This window comes from Balaenoptera ricei, chromosome 11 (assembly GCF_028023285.1).
Source record: "Balaenoptera ricei isolate mBalRic1 chromosome 11, mBalRic1.hap2, whole genome shotgun sequence".
NCBI lineage: Eukaryota > Metazoa > Chordata > Mammalia > Artiodactyla > Balaenopteridae > Balaenoptera > Balaenoptera ricei.
Genome location: NC_082649.1, coordinates 54,967,550 through 54,991,301, shown reverse-complemented (window position 1 = coordinate 54,991,301; position 23,752 = coordinate 54,967,550). Strand labels below are relative to the sequence as shown.

General features: G+C 35.8%; 1 protein-coding gene across 2 annotated transcripts in view; it reads right to left on the bottom strand.

The window, feature by feature from the left end:
• The window catches only part of PDCD6IP (programmed cell death 6 interacting protein), a 59,902-nt gene that overhangs the window by 13,809 nt on the left and 22,341 nt on the right, over positions 1-23,752 (bottom strand). Inside the window, exons 5-12 of one of the 2 annotated variants that reach the window (XM_059939113.1) lie at positions 22,012-22,165; positions 20,733-20,833; positions 18,351-18,482; positions 11,613-11,835; positions 10,159-10,282; positions 7,936-8,113; positions 3,439-3,550; positions 2,382-2,551 (exon numbers count right to left, since the gene is read on the bottom strand). In XM_059939113.1, coding sequence (XP_059795096.1) covers positions 2,382-2,551; positions 3,439-3,550; positions 7,936-8,113; positions 10,159-10,282; positions 11,613-11,835; positions 18,351-18,482; positions 20,733-20,833; positions 22,012-22,165 — 1,194 coding nt within the window. The remainder of the gene's footprint in view (positions 1-2,381; positions 2,552-3,438; positions 3,551-7,935; positions 8,114-10,158; positions 10,283-11,612; positions 11,836-18,350; positions 18,483-20,732; positions 20,834-22,011; positions 22,166-23,752) is intronic. The other variant, XM_059939114.1, reaches the window with a different exon arrangement.

Sequence of the window (23,752 nt, the reverse complement as noted above, 5' to 3'; positions counted from 1 at the left end):
AGGTTTCATGGTTTAACTCTATACTTCATGTGCATTGTGGACTAAAGAGGCTTAGGCATCTAAGCACTTAGACAAGAACAGAGTAACAACAAGGAACAGACCAAGAATTAAGTATCCCTTATTTTGCTGAATTACAACTATTTCTGTAACTATGTGACACATTTTGCATTGGGGGGATATAACAGCATATAAATTTGAAAAGGCTGTGACAGTTTTATCTGTTGGCATATTTAAACTGATAATGGAACCTCAACCATGACTATGACCCTATGTGAAGGTTGCTTGGCTATTAGGAGAGTAAGAAATGTCATTTTCCTCTATATATAAGTTATGTCTAACAAAAGTTAGAAAATGTTTAAGTAGCCAAGTGAAATAAAGCTGGGGGAGAAAAAGGAATATGCAGAATTGGTCTTAAAAAATAGTCTAGTAAACAAAGCTGAAAGTCAGGAACACTATTACCTTGAAATAGACTGACTGTCTCTTACGTAGTATAAAAACTAAGATCCTCTAAGTACCTAAAACCAGATGCCCAAACAGAACAAAGACAAATAACTAGTTAGTTGGCCTGTTCATAATGAGAGAAAAAAACAGCCCCAGCTGTTATGCTTGGACCTCTTAATAAAACATGTACTTTGTATCACTTTAATAATCAGCAATTCAAATGGTTGAGTTTTTCTCATAAAAACTCTGGCTAATGTGTCACCAACTACGATGATAACTATCTGAAATAGCTTTAATAAACACATGATGTTTGCCTTTTCTGATAAAGGCACATGATGAATGAATATTAAGAACACTGAAAATTGTTGATTACCTCTCTGCAGAAAATCTAGTTTCAGTAAAATCACTTCATATTGACTATAAAAGTTTTCTTCCCCTATGTAATACCACTGTGAATTAACAAAGCAGCTACTACTGAATAAAATAACATATCAGTACATGCTCATTCTGATTTTGCTTAGCAAAGACCATTTTTGCTTTTCTATAGAAAGCAGGAGAATAAAAGGACAAAAGCCATATAAGTTCTGAGTCATGCATGTGACACTAAAAAGAAAAAACGAGGATACTAAACAGAGATGTTTTTTCTAAAATAAAAAGGGGCCAGAACGTGTTGCTGTTCTATGGGTCTGCAGGCTCTGTTCTTCACAAGTTAATCTTCTAACCACCTTCCTTTTCTCCCCCACATCCTCAAAGCATCTAACTGGCAGTCATTGTTCCCTCAGGCACCCCTGCCTTGAGACGCAGGCTCTGTGCCCACCCACCAGCGCCGTCTTCTCCTCACTTCGGGGGCTGCTTCCACAGAACCTCAGGAGCCACTCTGGACACACCCACTCACTCAATCTTCTCAGATCCTACACATGTCCACTTTTCTGCCTGTCTACTGTTCTCATAAAGTGCCAATTTCTTAAGCCTCCTAAGCAAGGAGCTCCAAATGCTGGAACATAAGTACTTCATCACCTAAATTCTCACAGTATAGTTGAGACACTTTTCAACTTCTACCCTGTATTACAGTAATCCTTGTATATGTCTCATCTTCCACACTGGATCGTGAATTGAGGGTAAAGGCTGGATATTATGTGCATCTAGCATAGTGCCTTAAACAGTAGCTATTCATTAAGTCTTAGCTGAGTAAACACATGAAATGCTTCTGTGCAAAGACAAATAAGGAATGACAATGATAACTTCTGAGAACTACTATCCCAGGAAATTCACCTTTTTCAAGAAGTCTTCAGCACTATCTCTTGCCCTTTGGCTTATTTTCCTGTGTGCTTCGGGTCTCCTCTTATCCTCCTACATTACTTCACAGTGATCAGCCCACACTCTCCCCTTTTGGGACTTCACGAATCACACGCCCCACTACTGATTTTCTCCTTCCTGTCACCAGTAGAAATGTCATGATGATGTTATCCATTTATTAGATTAACAAGTACACCTTGACAACTTTCCCTTCAGAGGTACTCCCAGTGGAATATGGTGGAAGGTGGTATAGAATGATGTAAGAAACAAAGAATCTGTGGTCAGAAGAGTATCTGGCCAATCCAGTCCTTCCACTTCAAGGAAGTTCCTATACTTCCAAGCCTCTCCCTTTTATAAAATTTGAATTAAACCTGTGAACATATGAGGTACCTAGAATACAGTACCCAGTTCATAGGAGGCATTCAATACATGGAAATTATTACTACAGGATAGTAGTATTATTAATATAATTACTTTTTACACGGTGTATATATCATGCTACTCTAAAAACAAGCACCTCAATGTACATCAGCATTTTTAGAAAGATGCCAGTAAGGAAAAAAATTGGTAATTCATTGTATATAATGGCTTGAACATAGTTTACATAAGCAAATGATCACCCACATCAAAATACATGTCCTCACCTCGCTGCCCTGCATGGTCTTCGCTGGGTTAGCAGAAGGGATGGCAGCATTCAGCTCCAGCTCTGGCTTACACAGAAGTGCAATGGTGTCCCGGTGAGCCTGGTAACGCTCTTTCACCTGTCCATCTGCTTGCATAGCTTTATCCAAAACAGTTCTGAAGTTGCTTCCCTCTGTGGAGGGGGAAAAAAAAAATGTTACCAGGGCACAGTACTGATTTTAACAGTAATGTATATGAGCTGGTTGTACTTTTCTCTTCTCCAACTTTACTTGTTTCCCCCTTCTATAAGTCCCAATTCACTAGATAATAGAAACTGAGCTATTAGTCTTTGCATTTTTGGTTTTGGAAAAATGACAAAATCAATTATAAAGCAAAAGCACAGTTACACCTTAAAATACATTTGTGGTTACTGTCCACCAAATAAAAGCCAATTGACATTAGTCTAATCTTTTCCTACAACTTGTGAATATAGAAAGATAACATTCACTCCAAAAATTGTCACAACTTATTTCAAAAGTATTCCTCTCTCAAAGGATCACTCCTTAAATCTGACTTAAAAGAAAAGCGGATATATTTTTAGAAAAATCTCAATAGTATTAATTACTTTTACAGAGAAATAAAACAAGTCTAGACATCATTTATCTTAACAAGTACAAAATCTTAATATTCAAAGTCTTAAAAATAATAATTTGGTTTCAGGTTAACTGTTAAAACTCATCTTTTACTACCCACTACTAAGTGAAATGAAATTACAAAACCATATATATAATACAATCTCATTTATGTTTTTAAAATATGCATAGAGCTTGGAATAGGAAATGAGAGTTATTACAGGATCATTTTAATTTTTACTTTCTTAAGAATTTGAACTTCTCATAATGAACGTGGATTACCCTTGTTATTTTTTGTCTTACACGGAACTGAAGAAAAACACCTGGATTTTCATAATAGCAGTTTCAAAAAAAACACATTTACATCAGAGCCTACTTCAATCAAGCAAAAAACGTGGATCCAAACTGAGAACTTACTCAAGTCAAAGTCATTTATGCACATTCTTACCTACTCTTAAAGGCTTATAGAGTTCATTGGATGGCGTCCTTTGCCAGCGTTCCTTGAATTTTGCTCTTAAATCATTGTCAGTTGTTTCTTCTTCATCCAACAGTCTTAGTGACTTTTAAAAAGAAGGTAAAGCAACAATGAAATATTTCTGGTGTAAAAAATTTAAAACATTTTTTAAATGATCATACTCAATACAGGTGAGAATTAGTGAGCTCCTACAGTACTGGTTAGAATATAAATTAGTACAATAATTTCTGTTGCAGAAACCCAAGTTACATTTAACAAAAAATCTTGTAAAAATTTAAGACTAGGTTAGCCATTACCTTACTCAGTAAAATTAAGAAAGAAGACTAAGAGATTATGCACATCCATGTACCAAGACTACTTTAAACAAGGATGTTTTTAAGATTAAAACAAATAGAAAGCCTTTAGACCACTGAAGCCATAAACAAAACAGAGAGAAAACTGATTAATTCATGAAAATAAAAGATTTAGACTTCACTCCCAATACAACAAACTGAAAATTAACATATAAAAAAATGCCTTTCTAATGCATAGCTGAGAAGACAGGATAGTAGAGGGCCTGAAACACAAGTGCTAATCCACCAATGGACACAAGTGCTAGAGTCAATGGTATCTGCTAATTCCTGATAGCTTAGAGCAGAGGTCTGCAAACTTTTGTGTCAAACATTAGGGTAAATATTTTAGGCTCTGTGGACTATAGTCTCTGTCACATATTCTTCTTCTCTTTCTTTTTTTTTATAATTCTCTAGAAGTGGTAAAAATCATCCTTAACTAGTGAACCATATAAAAACAGGCCACAAGGTAGAACTGGCCTACTGTCCATAGTTCACCTACTACACATTCTCTAATGGCTTAGAGTGTGAATTTAACAGAACATGAATAGGAGACAAGAAACACAGGTGGAGTTAATAAGAGGAGGAGGTTAGATCAAGGGCATGATCTTCCCTCAAACTGGGTCACTTCCAAATGGGTGACACTCGGTGGACAAATTTTTAAAAAGGAAAACTGCCCGAGAGAAGGGAACTTACTTGTCTGAATCTTGGCTCTAAATAGAAAAGAAGTATCACCTTAAGATTCCTAATCAAAAGCCTAAACTTAGAACTGGAAATCATAATACCTGTGTGACACAAAGTCCTAAGATGAATTTCAGAGTAAAAGATTAACCACAAAGAAAAAAAAAAAAAAAGAAAGAAAAAATCCTCCAAATTAACAGTCTTAAAATACAGGAACACACCAAAACAAAACAAAAACAAAGAACAATAAACACTGAAATAAGAGGAAACAAACCACAATTAGCAAAAAATCAGCAAAAATAACAAATCATGAAACCAAAGCACAAAGACCACAGATACTAAGATGATAAAATAAAGAATATAAAATAAATATATTTACTATGTTTAGAATAAGAGATAAAAGTATGACAGGAGAAAGAGAATGAGAAGAATTGAAAAAGAACCAAATAAAATTTCTGGAAATGAAAAAAATAAAATGAAAAAGTTAGGAAGTTAATGGATAGTTAAAAACTGCTGAGATATAACTGAAGAGAACCAGTGAACTGGAAGACAGACCAGAAGAAATCACGCAAAATGAAGCACAGAGCAACAGAAAATACAAGTGGTTAAAAGACCCAGAAAATAAAGGGAGAAGATTCAACATCAGAGATCCAGAAAGAGATAATAATGAGAACAGGGAAAAAGTAATATTGAAAGAAGTGAACACTAAGAACTGTCCGGGATGGATGAAAGACACAACTCCTCAAATTCACCGGATCCAACAGAATATCAAGCAATTTAAATGAAAATAAACCCACACCCAGACACATCATAATGAACTTTAAAGAAGAAAAATAAGTGTACAACTTCCATGCTGTTAAAAAGAAAAGAAAAAAAAAAAGAAAGAAATGGAGGAAACTCAATAAAACCAGGAAAAAGTGAGGGTGAGGAGGGACAAAAAAAGAAGGAAATCAAAAGAGTGAGACAAGTAGAAAATACAAAATATAGAAGAACATGATTCCAAATATATGAATAATCACAGCTAATATATATGGATTTAACCCTCTACAAACAGAGATGAAGATTGTCAAACTAAAAGAAAAGGAAAAACCTTACTATGCGCTATTTACAAAAGACACAACCATAAGGACACACAAGTTGAAAGTCAGACACAAGAAAACTACAGGCCAATTATCCTTTATGAATATAAATGTAAAATGCTCAACAAAATACTACCAAACCAAATCCAGCAGCACATTAAAAGGATTCTACACCATGACAAAGTGGGATATACTAGGAATACAAGGGTGGTTCACATCAAAGAATCAATTAATGTAATACTCTGTATTAGTAAAATGAAGCAGAAAAAACCCATATAATCATCGTGAGATACAGAAAAAATATTTGACAAAATCCAACACCCTTTTATGACAAAAACACTCAAAAGACATGATTCTGTTTATCTGAAATGTCCAGCCAATTAATAAGCTGGATGGCTAGCCTGAGACAATCTCCCAGAAAGAACAAGAGCACAAAGAGAAAAAGTAATAGAGGGCTTCCCTGGTGGCGCAGTGGTTGAGAATCTGCCTGCCAATGCAGGGGACACGGGTTCCAGCCCTGGTCTGGGAAGATCCCACATCCCACATGCCGCGGAGCAACTGGGCCCGTGAGCCACAACTACTGAGCCAGCGCGTCTGGAGCCTGTGCTCCGCAACAAGAGAGGCCGCGATAGTGAGAGGCCCGCGCACCGCGATGAAGAGTGGCCCCCACTTGCCGCAATTAGAGAAAGCCCTCGCACAGAAACGAAGACCCAACACAGCAAAAATTAATTAATTAATTAATTAAAAGCCCATTTGTCTGCCTTCCTGTAAAAAACAAACAAAAAAACTCTTAAAAAAAATTTAAAAAAAGAAGTAAAACATTTCAAACATCCCTAGTAATTCTTAATAAGCTAGTAAAATTCTAAAAAAAAAAAAAAAAAAAAAAAGTAATAGAAACTTTAAGAGATGTGGGACTTCCCTGGTGGTCCAGTGGTTAAGTCTCCATGCTCCCAATGCAGGGGGCCCGGTTCGATCCCTGGTCAGGAAACCAGATCCTGCATGCTGCAATGAAGATCTTGCAGGGGGCAACAAAGATCCCGAGTGCCACAGCTAAGACCCAGCGCAGTCAAATTAATTAATTAATTAATTAATTTTTTTTTTTTTTTTAAAGAGAGAGAGATGTGAAGAACTGACCCAGAAGCACCACCATCAATCTAACAGGAATTCATTAGGAGAGAATGGAGGAAAAAACAGTAACTGAAGAAACAGAATCCATGAATCTAAGATGGAAAGGGCCCAATAGCTCCCAAGCAAGATAAATTTATCATTTAAAAAATTAGTGGACACTTTAAATTTTCTCAAGATCAAGACCAAAATTAAATTTGCTACCACAGAGATAAACACTCAAAAACAGTATCAGCTTCACAACTTACAACTTACTTAAAATGGGACTCTCCAAGTACAACTGACAGAATAACAGTGACTCTGACTCATAAGGCTGTTAGGAACACCAAATAAAATAAATAAAAATCCTTCATATTAAGATAGGCAGACAACAGATATATCATATACACTAATAAAGCCAGTTTTTCCTTAATTATGAGATGAGCTTTTTTCCACATTAATATTTCTGTTTTATTTTAGTTAATCCTTTAAATAACCCTGGAAGGTATATAGTCTCATCCCCAAGGTTCACACTGTCATAAGTACTTAAGTACTCCATCTTTGCCCCAAAGTACTTGGATATGATGTAAATACAACATCCTCTGATAGTTAACTGAAAGATCAAAACATGAATTAAAGCATTGAGAACAGAAGTCACCTAAAAAAGATGTGACTCCTAAACTGACAAAAGCCAAAATAACCAGCCTGAATATATTTATAGCTAAAGAAACAAATGTATCAATAAAGAAACAAATGTATCAATTAGGTGAAAGCACAGTAAAAGGAGAATAACATTGGCAAATAGCTGTCTTTAGCCAAAAATCTTTAGTGTTCCATTCTTATTGATAAAATCTCCTTTCTACTAAAAGATAGGTATAGTGGGCTTATAAAACATTTGATAGCCTAACTTCCTTAGTCTGATTCGTTGTTCACCAGAGACCTAATCTTTCATAGGAAAAAAAAAAGAATTAATTATGAAAAGCTTGAACAGTTTGTGTGATAGTAATTTCTCACAGTATACTAGTTTTACACAATGGTCGTACGAGTTTCAGTAATGTGCATTTATATACCCTTAAGACACATATGACCCCATTTTCACTCAATCAGAATTCCTGTTGAGGCTGAAGAGCAGACTCTGTCTGGGCCACAGCAAAGTCACCTAAATGATGAGTGCTACCTTGTGAAACCCAATAGGAAGAAGCCTTGAGTCCTAATCCCTGCTGGACACCAAGGGGCTGAAAAGTTTTTACCTGAAAAGCAAATCTCTTAAAACATACCTCATCTAGGATTTCTCTATTTCTTTGTAGAAGTTCAGGTAGCTCTTTGATCAACTGATCAACAGTCTGGATGCCTCCCTGTTCAATCACAGATGTGGACTTAGTCAGTATAGACTGAGGTACAGTATCTCCAGATATATCTTCAATTGCTGCTGGAAGATTAAGTGAAGCTAACACCCTGAAAAAATGAGATACTATGTCATCTAGAGGTCTAATCCTCCTTTAAAACACTGATCTCCTATATCCAAATCAATAGCAGCAGAGTTAGCACTCCAAAAAAGTGGGTAAGCCCTGTCAATGGAAACATAAAGCAAATGTAGAGGAAAAACAGAAAATCAGTGATTGATAAAATTAAAACAAACTCATTAAAGTGTTAAGTTAGGTTCACAGTTCAGAACTGAAAGCTAAAAGGTAAGAAATATGCATTAAAATATACTAGATACCTTTGGCTCACAGGTAAACTTAACTTCTTTCAGTCTAAGTAATTAAAAGTCAAAAATTCTATTTTAAAAATGCAATCTTTTATCACACTCCTGATTGTTATACTGTCAGTGACAAAACAGAAATAATACACAAAAGGGTTATAATTTCATATCATCTAAGCAAAATTTCAAGAGTACATAGTTGATCTATGTATTAATACAGCATCTTCATCTGTTCGGTTTTGTGGCACAATAGCTATTATTCTATTATTTCATTTACATAATGGAGGGGATGTTAGAGTAAACTTATGTTGCTTTCTCACTGGAAAAAGTAAAATGAGGTCAAAACCTATGCGTTCATCAAAACTAAAAACATGAAAAAGCAAACAAGACTAGGAAAAAACATTCTCAGTAACATTTTTCTGATAAAGGCTTGCCTCTAAAATATGTAAAGAACTCTTTAAAAATGATTAAGAAGAAAAACTCAGTTTCTGAAAACGAGCAAAAAGATTTCAACAGACACTTCACAAAGACATATGAATGGCTAATAAGCACATGAAGAGTTGCTCAACATCGTTAGTCATCAGGGGAATGAAAATTAAACCACTATGGGATACTGCTACACAAACACTAAAATGGCTAAAATTAAAGAGACTGACAATCCTAAGTTCTGATGAGAATGCAGAGCAAGTGCATTTCTCAAACAGTGCAGGAACAATGACTTTGGAAAACCATCTGGACATTTCATGTGAAGTTAAACACACACTAACCATACAACTCAGCAATTCTAATCCTAGGTTACTTACCCAAGAGAAATAAAACATGTCCACACAAAGATCTGTACATCAGTGTTCATAACAACTGAAACGTCCATCAAAAGGTGAAAGAATTAACAAACTATTTAACCATAAAAAGGAATACTGCTCAGTAATAAAAAGAATCAAACATACATAAAACATAGATTATGCTAAGTGAAAGAAGCCCAACACATTTTTAATATATACTGTTACAGGCTGTGCATACTGCAAGTATTGCATATTATACATACTGTAGCAATACTATACACTGCATATAATGCACTATCAATATATATCATATATAATGTACTATTTACTGCATATAATGTACTATATACTGTCATGTACATATTGCACATGCTATAATGATTACATTTATATTAAATTGTATAAAAGGTAAAACTAACCTATGGTGACAGGGAGCAGATCAGTAGTGGCTAGAGGGTAGAGGAGGAGGAATTGAATGGAAAGGCATGAGGGAATTTTTTAGGGTGATGGATATGTTCTCTATCTTGATCATGGTGGTGGTAGTTACATGGGTATACATATTTATCAAAAAGATTTGAACTATACACTTAAAATGGGTGTATTTTATTGTGTGAAAATTATACTTAATATATTTTTTAAAACAATGTATTATTTTCTTAGTCTTCAATCCACCAAAAACAAAAACTGTTTCAGAATACTGAATGTACATGTATCTTAACCTTGAAAGTTCATTTCTACTTCACATTTCCCTCAAATAAATATCTCCTAAAATACAAATTAGTGGTCAAATATTTTCACTTTGTTTCAGTAATTAAATTTCTTCCAACTATAATACATTTGCCAGGGTTCAGTAAATATAGTGTCCCCAAGAAATGTGTGTGTGTGTGTCTATATTTGTTATTTCAAATATCCTTGACATTCAGCTCTGAGCTCAGAAAACTACAACGTTCATAAATAATCAATCAGAAAACATCAGAACTTTAGAGATAAATTTATGAAAGTTAAGCTCTACTTACCCATTTGCCAAAGTGGTGGCTTCTCTCATTTGAGCAATTGATCTGTTAACTAAATCAGCTTTCCTCTGACCACAGGCAGCCAAAGACTGCTGCACTGACACAGGAACCATCTTCTCAAACAGATCTAAAATTAGAAATCAAAATTTCCACAAAACTTTAAGACAAAAACTCAAACTGTAAAGTGACTACTCATATTTCCTTTCCAATATTCACATTAAAAGTCTACAAATATTTAAAGAACAAAACTAAATCACTATTGAAAATACAATGATGAAGAGAATTTTTTGATCACCATATTCGTGGACAATGATAACGAAAGCTTTTTCTTTGAACTTAACTTTCTTAGCTTTTAAAGATGTGTTAGTCATTAAGTTTAAAGGATCTTTGGTGAAGATCTACACAGGAGAAAACAATGCTTATTTGTTGATGAAACTGATTGAGTGGGCCACAGTGCTATGGTTTCCAGCTCTACCACTTCCTGGCTCTGCAACCTTGGGCAAATGACTTAACCACTCTGCATCAGTATCCTCATCAGTCAAATGGGGATAATAATAGTACCTGTCTCATGGAGTTGTTCTGAGAAATAAATGAGCTAATATTTGTAAAGTGCTGAAAAGAGTTTCTGGTACATGGTAGACACTTTGTGTTTGTTAAATAGGAATAAGTACAGTTGTCCCTTGGTATCTGCAGGGGATTGGTTCCAGGACCCCCGGTGGATATCAAATCCGTGGATGCCCAAGTCCCTTATACAAAAATGGCACAGTATTTGCATATAACCTACACATATCCTCCCAAACACTTTAAATCATTTCTAGCTTACTTATGATACTTAATACAATGTAAATGTTATGTAAATAGTTGCCAGAGGATGGCAAATTCAAATTTTGCTTTTTGGAACTTTCTGGAAATTTTTTTATGTGAATATTTTTCAATCAGCAGTTGCTTGCATTCATGGCTGTGGAACCACAGATACAGATGGCTAACTGTAAAATAACCACCCAATAACTTAGAATATTATCCTTGGCATCTCAGCTAGAGGCTACCATAATATTGCATATACCTACAATATTCAAGGATATTATAACATTTGATACAACCATGACTCCAGAAGCTTTTATGTTTAAAGTCATGTTTATGTATGTTTATTTTATTAGCAGAATCTTAAATAACAAATGTTAACAAAAAGACAAACGCTCACTGAAGTCGTTATCATTACTCAGACACACAGTTTCAAGTTTTCTGACTCTGTTGTATATATACTTCATGCTTTACTACCATTTACTTTCCATCTTAAAATTTCACTGTAATTTTTATTCTCATATTCACTTTGAACAACATGAATGCAAATTATATTCAAAGCATACAATCGCAATTATGTGATTTTAGCTACAAAAAGTAGATTAAACTGCAGAAAAAATAAATAAGATTAAAGTGCCTCTGAACAGTTGACATACCGGTGAATTTCTGGCTGATGGGTACACTGACTGGCGTAGATTTCACAAGTGTGGCTTTGCCAATAGGGTCTAGATCTTTAAGGTCTGGAACTCGATCATGATAAATGAAGTCATTATCCTTCTTTGCTGCAGTAAGGGCACGGTTGATTTTGTCAGAAAATTCCTTCACGTTGACGTATTCATCATAGCGAGATGCCACTGTTTTAATCAATTCTGCCGCATGCTAGTTAAGAAAATGTAAAAAAATATATATATATATCTTTTTTTTTTTTTCTTTCTTTTTTTCAACCAGGTATCCAAGCACTGGTTTTTTTAAAAAATCTTTGAGGACTGGCATTACTAGAAATGTGGTCAACAGAACAGCCTAGAAATTCTCCCATCACAAAATACCAAAATATCAAAAAATGAAGAATAATACAGAGCAGATATTCCTTTAAAGACATGAATGAATTACAAAGAAAATAAAAGAAATCAAAACTATAAGCTGACATTGAGGAAAGCTGGCTCTGACTGTTGGGTATTTCTGTACCCAAAGGACGAGCTATTAAAATGCATTAAAAGCTCTCAGAGAGACTTAAGACAGGGGTCTTGAAACTACATAAGACAGAAAACTAAGAAACATCCCTTTCACCCTCCACATGAAGGCAGGAACCTCAAAGGGCTATACCCGTGATGAAAAGGGTGAGTCAGCAAAAAATTATGCAACATAGAAAATCAACAAGGAAGCATGCTGTGTCAGCACCAATAGGAATTTTTTCTTTAAAGGCTGCCCTTGTGATACATAAGATGAACACATGCCTCACATAAAGTTAGGGTTCAAATTACTTAGGTGGTGTTAGGTACAGTAACACCAGATAAAATAGACAATAAAGTCAAAAGCATTATTAGGGATAAATTCAGTATAAAACACTTTCCAATTTGCCAGAAAGATGTAAAACCTCTTAAATATTGTATTTAAAAGCCTTTATCTATATAAACAATTATAATGAAAAATTGCTAAATCTACCCAGCATTAGAGTGGAAGATTTTAACATTCCTGTCTCAGAAATAAATGGAGTAAACAAAAAATGTGTTAAGATTACAGAAGATCTGAACAACACAATTAATGAGTTTGATTTACCAGACAGAGAGAACCCTGGCTTCCACAGTTAGAGAATACATAATATTCTCAGGTATATAAAGACCATCTATATAAAGCGACCACATGAAGAGATAAAAAAAGTCTAAAACACCAAAATTACAAGATTACAAGAATGGTTTAATATTACAAAACCTACTTATATAATTCTCCAAATAATAAATTTAAGTTTAAAAAATCGAATTATCTCTAAAGATGTTGAAAACTCATTTGATAAAATATTCACTCGACATTTTTTTTAAATTTTAGTAAAATAAAAATAGATACCCAGTTCCTTAACATGTTAAAATCTTAACCTCCAAAGCTAATCTCATGCTTAGCAGAAAAATAAAAGAAACATTCCTAGAGTCAAAATAAAACAAAGATCACCAGTATTGTCATGAACATAGAACACAGAACATGTCAAAATAACCAGACAAAAGGATAAAATTAGAGGTATAAAATTTAGAAAAGAAAAGGAACAATTATTATTTACCAGCTTTTGCTGGTATATATTTGTATACCAGCAAAAGCTAAGAGAATTAACTATTCTAAATAAGAGATAGCTTAGATTCAAAATCAACAGAGCAAATACAGATAAACAACCACCAATTTGAAAAGATAACTAAAGAAAAAATCCATTGTTACTAGCAACAGGAAGACAAAATATCCAGGAATAAATTTTAAAATATATGTGCAAGATTAACATGAAATAGAAACAAGGATAACCAAAACAAAGAGAACAAAAGCTATACCTTTAGTGTAAACCAAGAGATGGGAAAATGCACAAATTTAAATCACTTTTTAAAGTGATCTGTACATCAAATTTGATTTGTAAATGTGGTCAAACGTTCCCCCAAATTGAAAAATTATTAGGAGCATAAGAAATGCTGAATACAGCAGGAGAAACAGGGGAAGGCTAAGGGCCCCACCCTGAGGGCAAAGTGCTTAATTAAGCAAATCTAAAAACAATGAAATGCAATGAGGTGACAGCTGCCAGCTCAAAGATAAAGGTAAAGCCAAATGGTCTGCCTGGAGCCACCCAGGGGTCACAGGAAAAATGGAATACTGAGGAGCCTTGTCCCAAGGACCTGCTGAGCACAGAGGCAGATAATTACAAGGGCAGGGATGCTGGGGGAAGCAGAACAGAGGACTGAAAGTGGGGAGAAGGCGGAAAGCGGATGAGCACTCAGAAAATGTCAACAAAATACAAACTCTGAAAGTAGATGCATCACCTGGAAAAGCAAAGGCTGTGAGGAACTCAGGGAAATACAGGCACAGAAGTGGAATCCTTCCTACACCAGGCTTTGAGAAGCAGAGAGGAGGAGAGGAGGAAGGGCCCTACACAAGTAGGCTTGGAAAGATACCCTGTGGTTCCCCCACCCAGGAACCTCTTGCTATTCCCCGACTAAAATCAAGCTCATTCAAACACAAGTGACTGAAAAGGCATCCTATCTGCCTCAACACTAAGAAACCATAAGGAAAAGGATGAAAAAGAGCAGTTTAACTTTCCAACAGATAATGAAAATTCACTGAAGAAATGTTGCCACAGGGAGTTCCCTGGCAGTCCAGTGGTTAGGACTCGCACTTTCACTGCTGTGGCCTCGTGTTCAATCCCTGGTCGGGAAACTAAAATCCTGCAAGCCTCGCAGCACAGCCAAAAAAAAAAAAAAGAAAGAAAGAAATATTGCCACAAAGCAAAGAACACAGCATACTAAAAAAACTAAAATAAGCTAAAAACTTAAGGATGCAATCACAGTACCAAAGACACACAAAATATGAACAGAGGATCAGATGGCCCAGATTAACAGGGGGTGATAGATAGCAAGAGAATGTGAAACGGGACCTGCAGAACTCAGGAAAGAAAGTGAAGAAAAATACTAAAATAGTTTAAGGAAGACTGTAATATTTATGCAAGGAACATGAAAGAGATAACAGACATCACAGAAATCAGTGTAAGAAACATACAAAACAAGAAAAAGTGAGGACAATTCAACATGGCAGTTGGGGAGCAGAGGCCATTACAAATTAAAAATTCATGAGACACATCAACCAAATGCAACATGAGGACCATGTACGAATCCTCATTTGAACAAACCAACCGTGAAAACACATTTTAGAAAAAATCTGAGAAAGCTAAACTATGTTTGGATACTATTAGATTACTAGAAATAATTATTAATTAGTATTAATTGTGCTAGATAGGATGACATTGTGGTTTTAATTTTTTTAAGACTTACATATACTGAAGTAACTTAAGGATGAAATGATACATAAGACAGCTGAAAATACTCCAAAAAAAATAAGAGGGGAAGGGGAAACATGAAACGCAAAGCAAAATATTGAAAATCACTGAAGCTGGGTAATGGATATTTGATGATTCTTACTTTTATATATATTTTTTTGAAATTTTTCATAGTAAATACTTAAACAAAATTCATACAGAAGCATAAACAGTCTCCTTAATATCTCCAAGCTACTATCATAACAAAGAAAAAAACAATACTTTAACAAAATCAGTTTTATCATCTCATTAGGCCCCTCATTAATGAATTAAATAAATTCTGATATGTATTTACTCTGAGTCACTTTTTTTTATCTATAAAGAGTCATCCCTCAGTATCCGTGGGGGACTGGTTCCAGGATCTGCCACAGACACCAAAATCCAAATCCTCAAGTCCCACAGTTGGCCCTCCATACCCACAGACTCTGCATCTGCAAATTAAACATAGTACACGACCAGCATTTGATTGAATCCATAAATTCAGAACCTGAAAATACGGAGAGCCAAATATTTATTCATTGAAATAAACCTGCATATAAGTGGACTTGGACAGTTCAAGCCTGTGTTGTTCAAGGGTCAACTGTATTTTTATGTCTTTTTGAAGACTGTACCTTCGCAGCTTTAGAGACTCCACCAGGATGATCAAGTGGACCCACCTTCTGGAGCCAAATGAACTGCACTGTCCAATAAGCGCACTTCATGAGCTGTATAAGTCCAGGTACAACTTTTCTTGGCCCCAGAAGTGAATCACAAGCAGCAATTTTCCCTTTGTTATTTTACCTACTGTTATGATATTCCTGACTATTGTGATTTTGTTTTTATTTCTGGTTTGCTCGTGACTAATAAGTTTTTCCCCATTATTGTTAACAATGATTGCAAAGCTGATTGAATGGTGCAACCATCAGGTACATGGGGCAGAAGGAGAGACTACGGAGAATATGACTTGCTGGTCATCTTTTTTGTCTGTTTTGTTCTGTTTGCCTATTTCTCAGCTCAAATCAAGTGGAAAAATATCTCATACTTAATGGAAAGAGGAACAGCCCTTGGAGATATGAATCAGTAAGTATTTGTGTTCTATATGTTAACTTCTGACCTATGACTAAAGGTGTGAAACTGAAGTTATAAACTCTTGTGTGTCTATAACTGAAAAAAGTCTTTATCTCTTGTTGTGCGAGTTTGAAATAGTTTCCTTTTTCCAGAGGGGTTTTAAAAATTAGATTAAAATTTCAAAAGGAGCTCTTATATAACTGGTTTATAGAGAATAAAGGCTTATTTGAATATAACAGTCCCAGAATTCCCCCAAAATAAAAAAGCTGAACTTCTGTAAAACAAACAGCAGTGCTCATCACCCAGTCATTATCCACTGCAGTGGCTGACCAACACTGCTCCCTGAGAGAGGAATTCAGGATGAAAAACAAGATGAGGCACTCTGTGCTTTCGAAAAACAGGCCCCTTAGACAGTTAGATGCATATCTCAGGAAGAATTTTAATGAACCCAGATTCCCACATCTTCCCATACATAGAAAAGCACTAAAATCATTAACTTGAGGTATCTGTTCTTTGTGACTAGCAGTAATGTTACTGAGACGTAAGCCTGACCGACTGTACATATTCCTTAGCCAAAATCATATATAAGCTGGTTTCTCCCCTACCTCTTCAGAGTGGTTCCCCAGAGCTACTGAGAGGCTGTCTCCCAGGCCACAGTCCTCAGTAAAGTCCCTGAATAAAACTTAAACTCCAACTCTTATGTTGTGTGTTCTTCTTTCAGTCAAAACTCCTAATACTCCTAATACTTTAAATATGCTACCCCAAAAAAATCTCTCCCCCAGAAACCCCATTCTCAGAAGCATTTTCATATAATGCTTTCATATGATGCTAAGTTATTACAATCAAAGTGAATCCCTGGAAAAATAAAATGTTTGATAATCTGAGTGTGCCCGTCTCTGATTTTGTCAGTGTGGAGGTGTGGAGTATAATACAAGCATACATTTTATTTTTTTATAAAACTTGGGTTTCGGGCTTCCCTGGTGGCGCAGTGGTTGAGAATCTGCCTGCCAATGCAGGGGACACGGGTTCGAGCCCTGGTCTGGGAAGATCCCACATGCCGCGGGGCAAGTAGGCCCGTGAGCCACAACTACTGAGCCTGCGCGTCTGGAGCCTGTGCTCCGCAACAAGAGAGGCCGCGATAGTGAGAGGCCCGTGCACCGCGATGAAGAGTGGCCCCCACTTGCCGCAACTAGAGAAAGCCCTCGCACAGAAACGAAGACCCAACACAGCCAAAAATAAATAATTAATTAATAGAATGTTTTCTTAAAAAAAAAATAAAATAAAATAGAATACCGCTAGAGGCTTCTATACCCCTAGTAATAAAAATGCATTAAAAAAAAAAAAACCAAAAAACTTGGGTTTCTTTTCTCATGAAAAGACTAATTAAACTGAACTTCCTAAATAAGACTTGAATAGTATCTTCTAATACCAGTCCATATTTAAATTTCCTTAACAGTTCTCTTCCTACCCTCTGCTTACCAACCCTCAAAATACAAACAACTCATGTAAACAGCCCTTGCCCCTTCTGCGAAGTTGCCCCAGATGTCCCATCAAGTTTCTCATACACCCAGTGCTGATACAACAGCATAGAAGGTACTCTGTTGATTACCAAATCTATTTATGTATCTATTACCACTGTCCTTTTCAAGCTGTGGAATTGTATGACCCAATTTAGACCAAGGCTAGGCCACAAGTTAAGTACTCCACATCCTTTCTGGAGCATATAATTAATTTAGAATATTTTATATTAAAATAAACAGGATAAATAAAAGAAAACTGAATGCAAATTTTGCATGAAATTTTTAGATAAAATGTGAGACTTCAAAAAGCACACAGTAGGTATAGCCTAGAAAATAAAAACAATCACCTGACTCTGTTGACAGGGGAAATGAGTGGGCAAGATTTTTACGAGCAAACTTGGGAATCTCACTAAAAAAAAAGAGAAATCCGGGCTTCCCTGGTGGCGCAGTGGTTGGAATCTGCCTGTCAATGCAGGGAACATGGGTTCGAGCCCTGGTCTGGGAAGATCCCACATGCCGCGGAGCAACTAAGCCCGTGAGCCACAACTACTGAGCCTGCGCGTCTGGAGCCTGTGCTCCGCAACGGGAGAGGCTGCGACAGTGAGAAGCCCGCGCACCGTGATGAAGAGTGGCCCCCACTCGCTGCAACTGGAGAAAGCCCTCGCACAGAAACGAAGACCCAACACAGCCAAAAATAAATAAATAAATTTATTAAAAAAAAAAAAACGAGAAATCCAAGTTACTTAAATATTTATTTCTGAGAAACTCACCTGTAACCTTGCAATCTCTTCTCCAAATTTCTTCTGCTGTTTTGCCAGGATAGACTGGTGGTACTCAGCATAGGCCTGCATGATACAGTGCTTTGCAGCCAAGACAGGGAACACCTCCTGGAAATAAAAATACTGACCAGGGGAGAGTCCAACCACACAAACCACCACAGACAACATGGGATGCAGGAAGAAAAAGGAAAAGGAGACAGAAATTAGAATCACCCCATTAATGGTTTAGAGATAGGTTAGTCAGGTGTAAACAGAGAAGACCACATGATTTTGCACGGACTGGATTCAATGAATTCAGTTTTTTTCTTCCAATTAGAATTAAGGTTTGGGTTCTTTTCTTTTTTAACTGTTAAATGAAGCCAATTAAGCTTTTACAATTCACTTTAATTAAGCCATGAAGTCAACATTTTGTTTACAAAGAAGAAAGGAAAGCATGCATTAGAAAGAGAAGTAGAATGGACATTCACAGAGGAACACCAAGCACAGGGCTTTAGAAGCTTTCTTGTGAGCCCTTACCCAGCCCTTAAGAGTTAACTAAACCACCATTACTCACATATACTAATGAAATTGCTCTATAGGACTGTTTCAACGTGTTTAAAAGACAAAAGACAGTAAAGTAAGTTCCCACTTAAATTCATGTCCTAAGAGACTTTTTTAATAAAGATGATTTTTAGCCATATAAAAATTACTCAGTATCACATACTCAAAAACACATAGCAAACAGACAAATGCACTAAGCTAATGACTAATATGATAAAGTGCTATTTTGCCCTAATTTGTTTTGAAAAAAATTCCAGTCAAAATTAATTTTAGAAGATCCAACAACATGAACCAAAAAAGCAGTAGAGGATCTTCTAAAATGTCAAATCCTAGCCTATAACCTCATTGTTTTTAGGAAGTACATGCCATATAATATCCAAGAAATATACTAGACAATCACTGTCTAGACAAAAAAATAAGAGAATCAAAAACTGAATTACTACCTTGTGAGCTTTCCTGTCTCCCAGTGAATAATTTCCTAGCTTCCTGGGTCACTACTTGCAGATATTCCAGTTTTATAACTAGAATATGAAAATACCTTATGAGCTTTATTAGTAAAAAGGCAAAAAATAAAAGACATCTAAATCTCAAACTGCACTCATGCCAGTTCTCAAGGTAAGTCTGGAGCAACTTGGTACTTAAACAGGAGATTTTCAAGGAATACCAGGATTGGTGCAGAGGTAGTTTCCAAGTCTTTGTAGGTGACATTCTTCTCTCCGGGACAGGACTGAACTAATGGCCCAACAGGATGTAACGGTACACTGTGCAGCTGATCATGAGGTCTTCCAGATGAAAAAAAGGTGAGAGGAGATCCCAAGTCTCTTTTTAAGAGCAACACTATTACTACCCAAGAGTCCTGGGCAAATTTCTACTGATCTCTTGGTGAATTTTAAATCTCCAGGAATCTTCAAATTCCCTAGTGCTCATATTCTGACTAATGTGTTGATGTACTTACATGCTTTTTTATTTCACCACAAAACTGTCTGTAATTTCATAATTTATAAAGATTCCTGAATGACTTATAAATCAATAAATTTCCCTACAAAAGAGCATGTAACAAATACCATTTGCTATCATACAGACAAAACTAATTCCTTGAACATTTCTGAGAGAAAGCAGTTGAATCATACTACATTTCAGTCTGTAAGTTTCCGTTTTTAAGCACTCTGAATTTACTTCTTAGTCTAATCATCTGCTTTGTCATTTACAAATGATCATCACTGACTAGTCTCTTCAAATGCCACTTCAGAAAGGTTTATATTAAAACAATTAATACTTCCTGTGATATATGGTTTTAGATGGTTGTTTTCCTTAGCTGTCCAATAGCAGCCCAATTTTCTAGCCCTGTTGGCAAAACTTAATTCTAATCAAAGTACTGGATGAATTTGTTAAGTTTCCTTTTCCTTTTGTCTTTATGTCTGTTTTTGCGCTTTAAGATTCATCTTTAAGAAAACAGGACAATAATTAAAAGGGTGAATTATCAACATGCTCAAGTACTCATGCTGTACCAAATAACCAATGATTCAAAACTACACAATGCCCTTATCTGATAAAATTACTGGAGACAGGTGTTCAAAATTTTCCAGCAAGAGTTTTAGCTTGGAAAAACAAGTTTAGTAAAGAGTGGAAGCAAAGGTATCCCCTAAATATGAAAGAGAATTCGTCATGCATCTTAAATAAAAAACTGTTTCTACAAATATACTCTTCAAATGCCTCTCCTTAAATTTCAAATTTCTTTATAAAACATAATTTTTAATTTGCTTCTTATACACAAAAATGTCCAAATATTTCCACATGCAAAACAACCAAGTATTTACAAAAACAATAACTGACCTTGGGGAGAGTATCTTTGTACTGACACTGTTTAAAAGCATCACCAAAATAATCTGCAGCCTGATTAGCCAATTTAGCTATGATAGCATCTTTCATTTTATCTGGAATAAAATATTAAATTGACCATTATAATGAAAATAAATATAAAATAATCTGATATATCATAATAACTCAGTATAGACATTGAGATCACAAGTTTGTACATTTGTCTTAAAAAATTCTTATGGATGAAATCAATTCTTCTGCATACAACTTAATTATTCCACAGGCAGATCCAAAGAGTCAGAATAGATCAGCAGTTGCTAGAAGCTGGGGGAAAAGGGGAATGGAGAGTGACTGACAGTGGGTATGGGGTTTCTTTTGGGGGTAATGATAACGTTCTAAAATAAGATAATGGTGATTGCTGCAAAACTCTGAATACACTGAAAAGTAATGAATTGTATACTTTAAAAGGGTAAATTTTATTGTTTATGAATTCTACCTCAATATAAGCTGTTATTTTAAAAGAAAAACTTTTCCAGTTCATTTAGCTTCCACCTGATGGACTGCTCCCTTATTTTCAATTTCTCTGTACTTACATATTCAGTCTTATTCTAATTTCTCATACTAACTCACATGCCTTATAAGAATTGTTCTTATTCCCTCATTCACAGGGCCAGGGACTCTGCCTGGATGGCTCCTTCTTATCAGTTAAGTCTGGTTTAAACAAGACCTCCTCAAAGAAACTCTTCCTGAATGATGAATCTAAAATACCATGACTCCCCCTACATCCTTACCCAATTGCCAGACCACCAGTCATTATCACGTCTTATTTTCTTCATAGCAATTATCTCTCTCTAAAATTACCCTGGCCACTTAATTTCTTGTTTATCACCTCCCCCACAATAAATTGTAAGCTTCCAGAAAACAGAAATCTTGTTTGTCTGCTAACTCTATCTAGAGCCTATCACAGGGATTGGCACACAGTTGTACCCAATACTTATTTGCTGAATGAACGAATTTTTGACATATTACAAACCTATATAAATACTATTCCAGAGTTCAGTGTTTTAAGACAGTAACTATATATTTCATAAAAGACTTCAAACACAGCCTACATTCTTAAATGTGCATTTGTACCACCTTAAGGTCAGAAAAGGAAAGCTGAAAATTTTCAATAATCCGTGGGTCAAATTCAAAGAGGAAAGTTCTATGTTGAACATATTACAATCACCTTCTTATTTTAAAAGCCTGTCACTTCTTTTCACATGCAACAAAATAGAGGAAAAACTGGAATTACCTCTCGTGGCTTTTAAAAAGAATACTTCTTGGGCCTGTGCCAGCATGATAAGACTGAGAGTCCCAACGGTATCTGGAGATATGTCCACAGTAGGCTCTCTATTCAAGGCAGATAAAACTGTCTCTTTAATATGCAAAAAGGCACCACTAGCAAACTAGAGGAAAGAAAAGAATTTCTTTTAAATCTGTAAGAATTCAGCAAGACAATTTTCTACTGTTACACACAAAACCACTTACATCTGACCTATAGACAATAAGGACAGTTTTCTAAAACACTATAGAATAACAAGAGATTTAACATACATTAAAGTCAAGTGCAGTAACAAACAAAGTAAACTGATGGGACAAATTGATTAAACTTTTTAGAAATACTTCCTCAAAACTAACATGAGAACAAAGGCAGGGGAAAAAACATTATTAAAATGTTTTTAGTCCTGAAATGCTCTTGCTTTGGTCCCAAATTCATCTCTCAAATAATTAAACATGCCATACTTAGGGGAAACCTTAAATAGTACTGATATCTAGTCCTCTGGGGAACAGCATGACTATCCATTGCTGCGGATTTTTTATTTGGCTTTCAGAGCTCCCTGCTGAAATGTTCCCCATCAGATTTTTCTTCTCAATTATATTTCGCTGAGGTTAACACTAAAATAACTTCGCTTTTATGAAATAAATAACCCTGGGAAAAAGAAAGGTGGCAGTCTGGGATTAAAAAGTGCTGGGGGGCACTTCCCTGGTACTGCAGTGGATAAGACTCTGCACTCCCAATGCAGGGGGCCTGGGTTTGATCCCTAGTCAGGGAACTAGATCCCACATGCATGCCGTAACTAAGAGTTCGCATGCCACAACTAAGGAGCCCACGTGCCACAACTAAGGAGCCCTGGAGCCACAACTAAGGAGCTGGTGAGCCACAACTAACACCCAGTGCAACCAAACAAATAAATAAATTTTTTTTTTAAAATGTGCTGGGGGTTATGCAGCTACGCTACACAGAGCTAACTCAAGGTTAACTGTACTGAAGTAAACATCAATGATTGCTGCAGTCATGAAGTATCATAAAACTAGAATGTCTCCAAGGAGTGATCAGCTGACTTGCTTAGTAAACTCACAGAATCACAGACTAGAACTGCAAGGGATCCAGTCTCTCATTCACAAATATGGACTGGAGACCTACGAGGTTAAAGCACTTAGCCAAGGGCACAGAGCTTCTTGGCAGCAAACAGCCTAGACAGGGATCTAGGATCTCTTTCCATCACACTAGGGTACCCTGCTGTGAATCACAGAGGTGACTCACAGAATGGAACATATCCTCAGTAACTCAGAATGCCCTCTAAGATTTCACATGCCAACTAATGGAGTTACAATGAATGGAAAATTAAATAAAATTTTACTTCACTTTCACATTTTAAAATATTTGCCATTTATAGCCTCACAAAGGAAAGGTATATGCACCATGCTTGTCATCTGTGCCCATCTAAAATTGGGAGCATGTTGTGTGCTTAAAGTACATTTTCCTCTCACTCTGTTAGAACAGCATTCTTCACCTCTCTTCTAAACTTAAACAATGGGAAAGATCAAACTCCACCTCTGAGACAAGCAAATTCCATAGCCTTGAGGGACAGTATAAGAAGCATTTGGAATTCCATAAAATTTGGAATCAGAACGCCTGACACCCCAATCTACCACTTTATTAACACTTCTGCCCTTTAGTCTCATCTGTAAAATGAAAATGGCATTATATA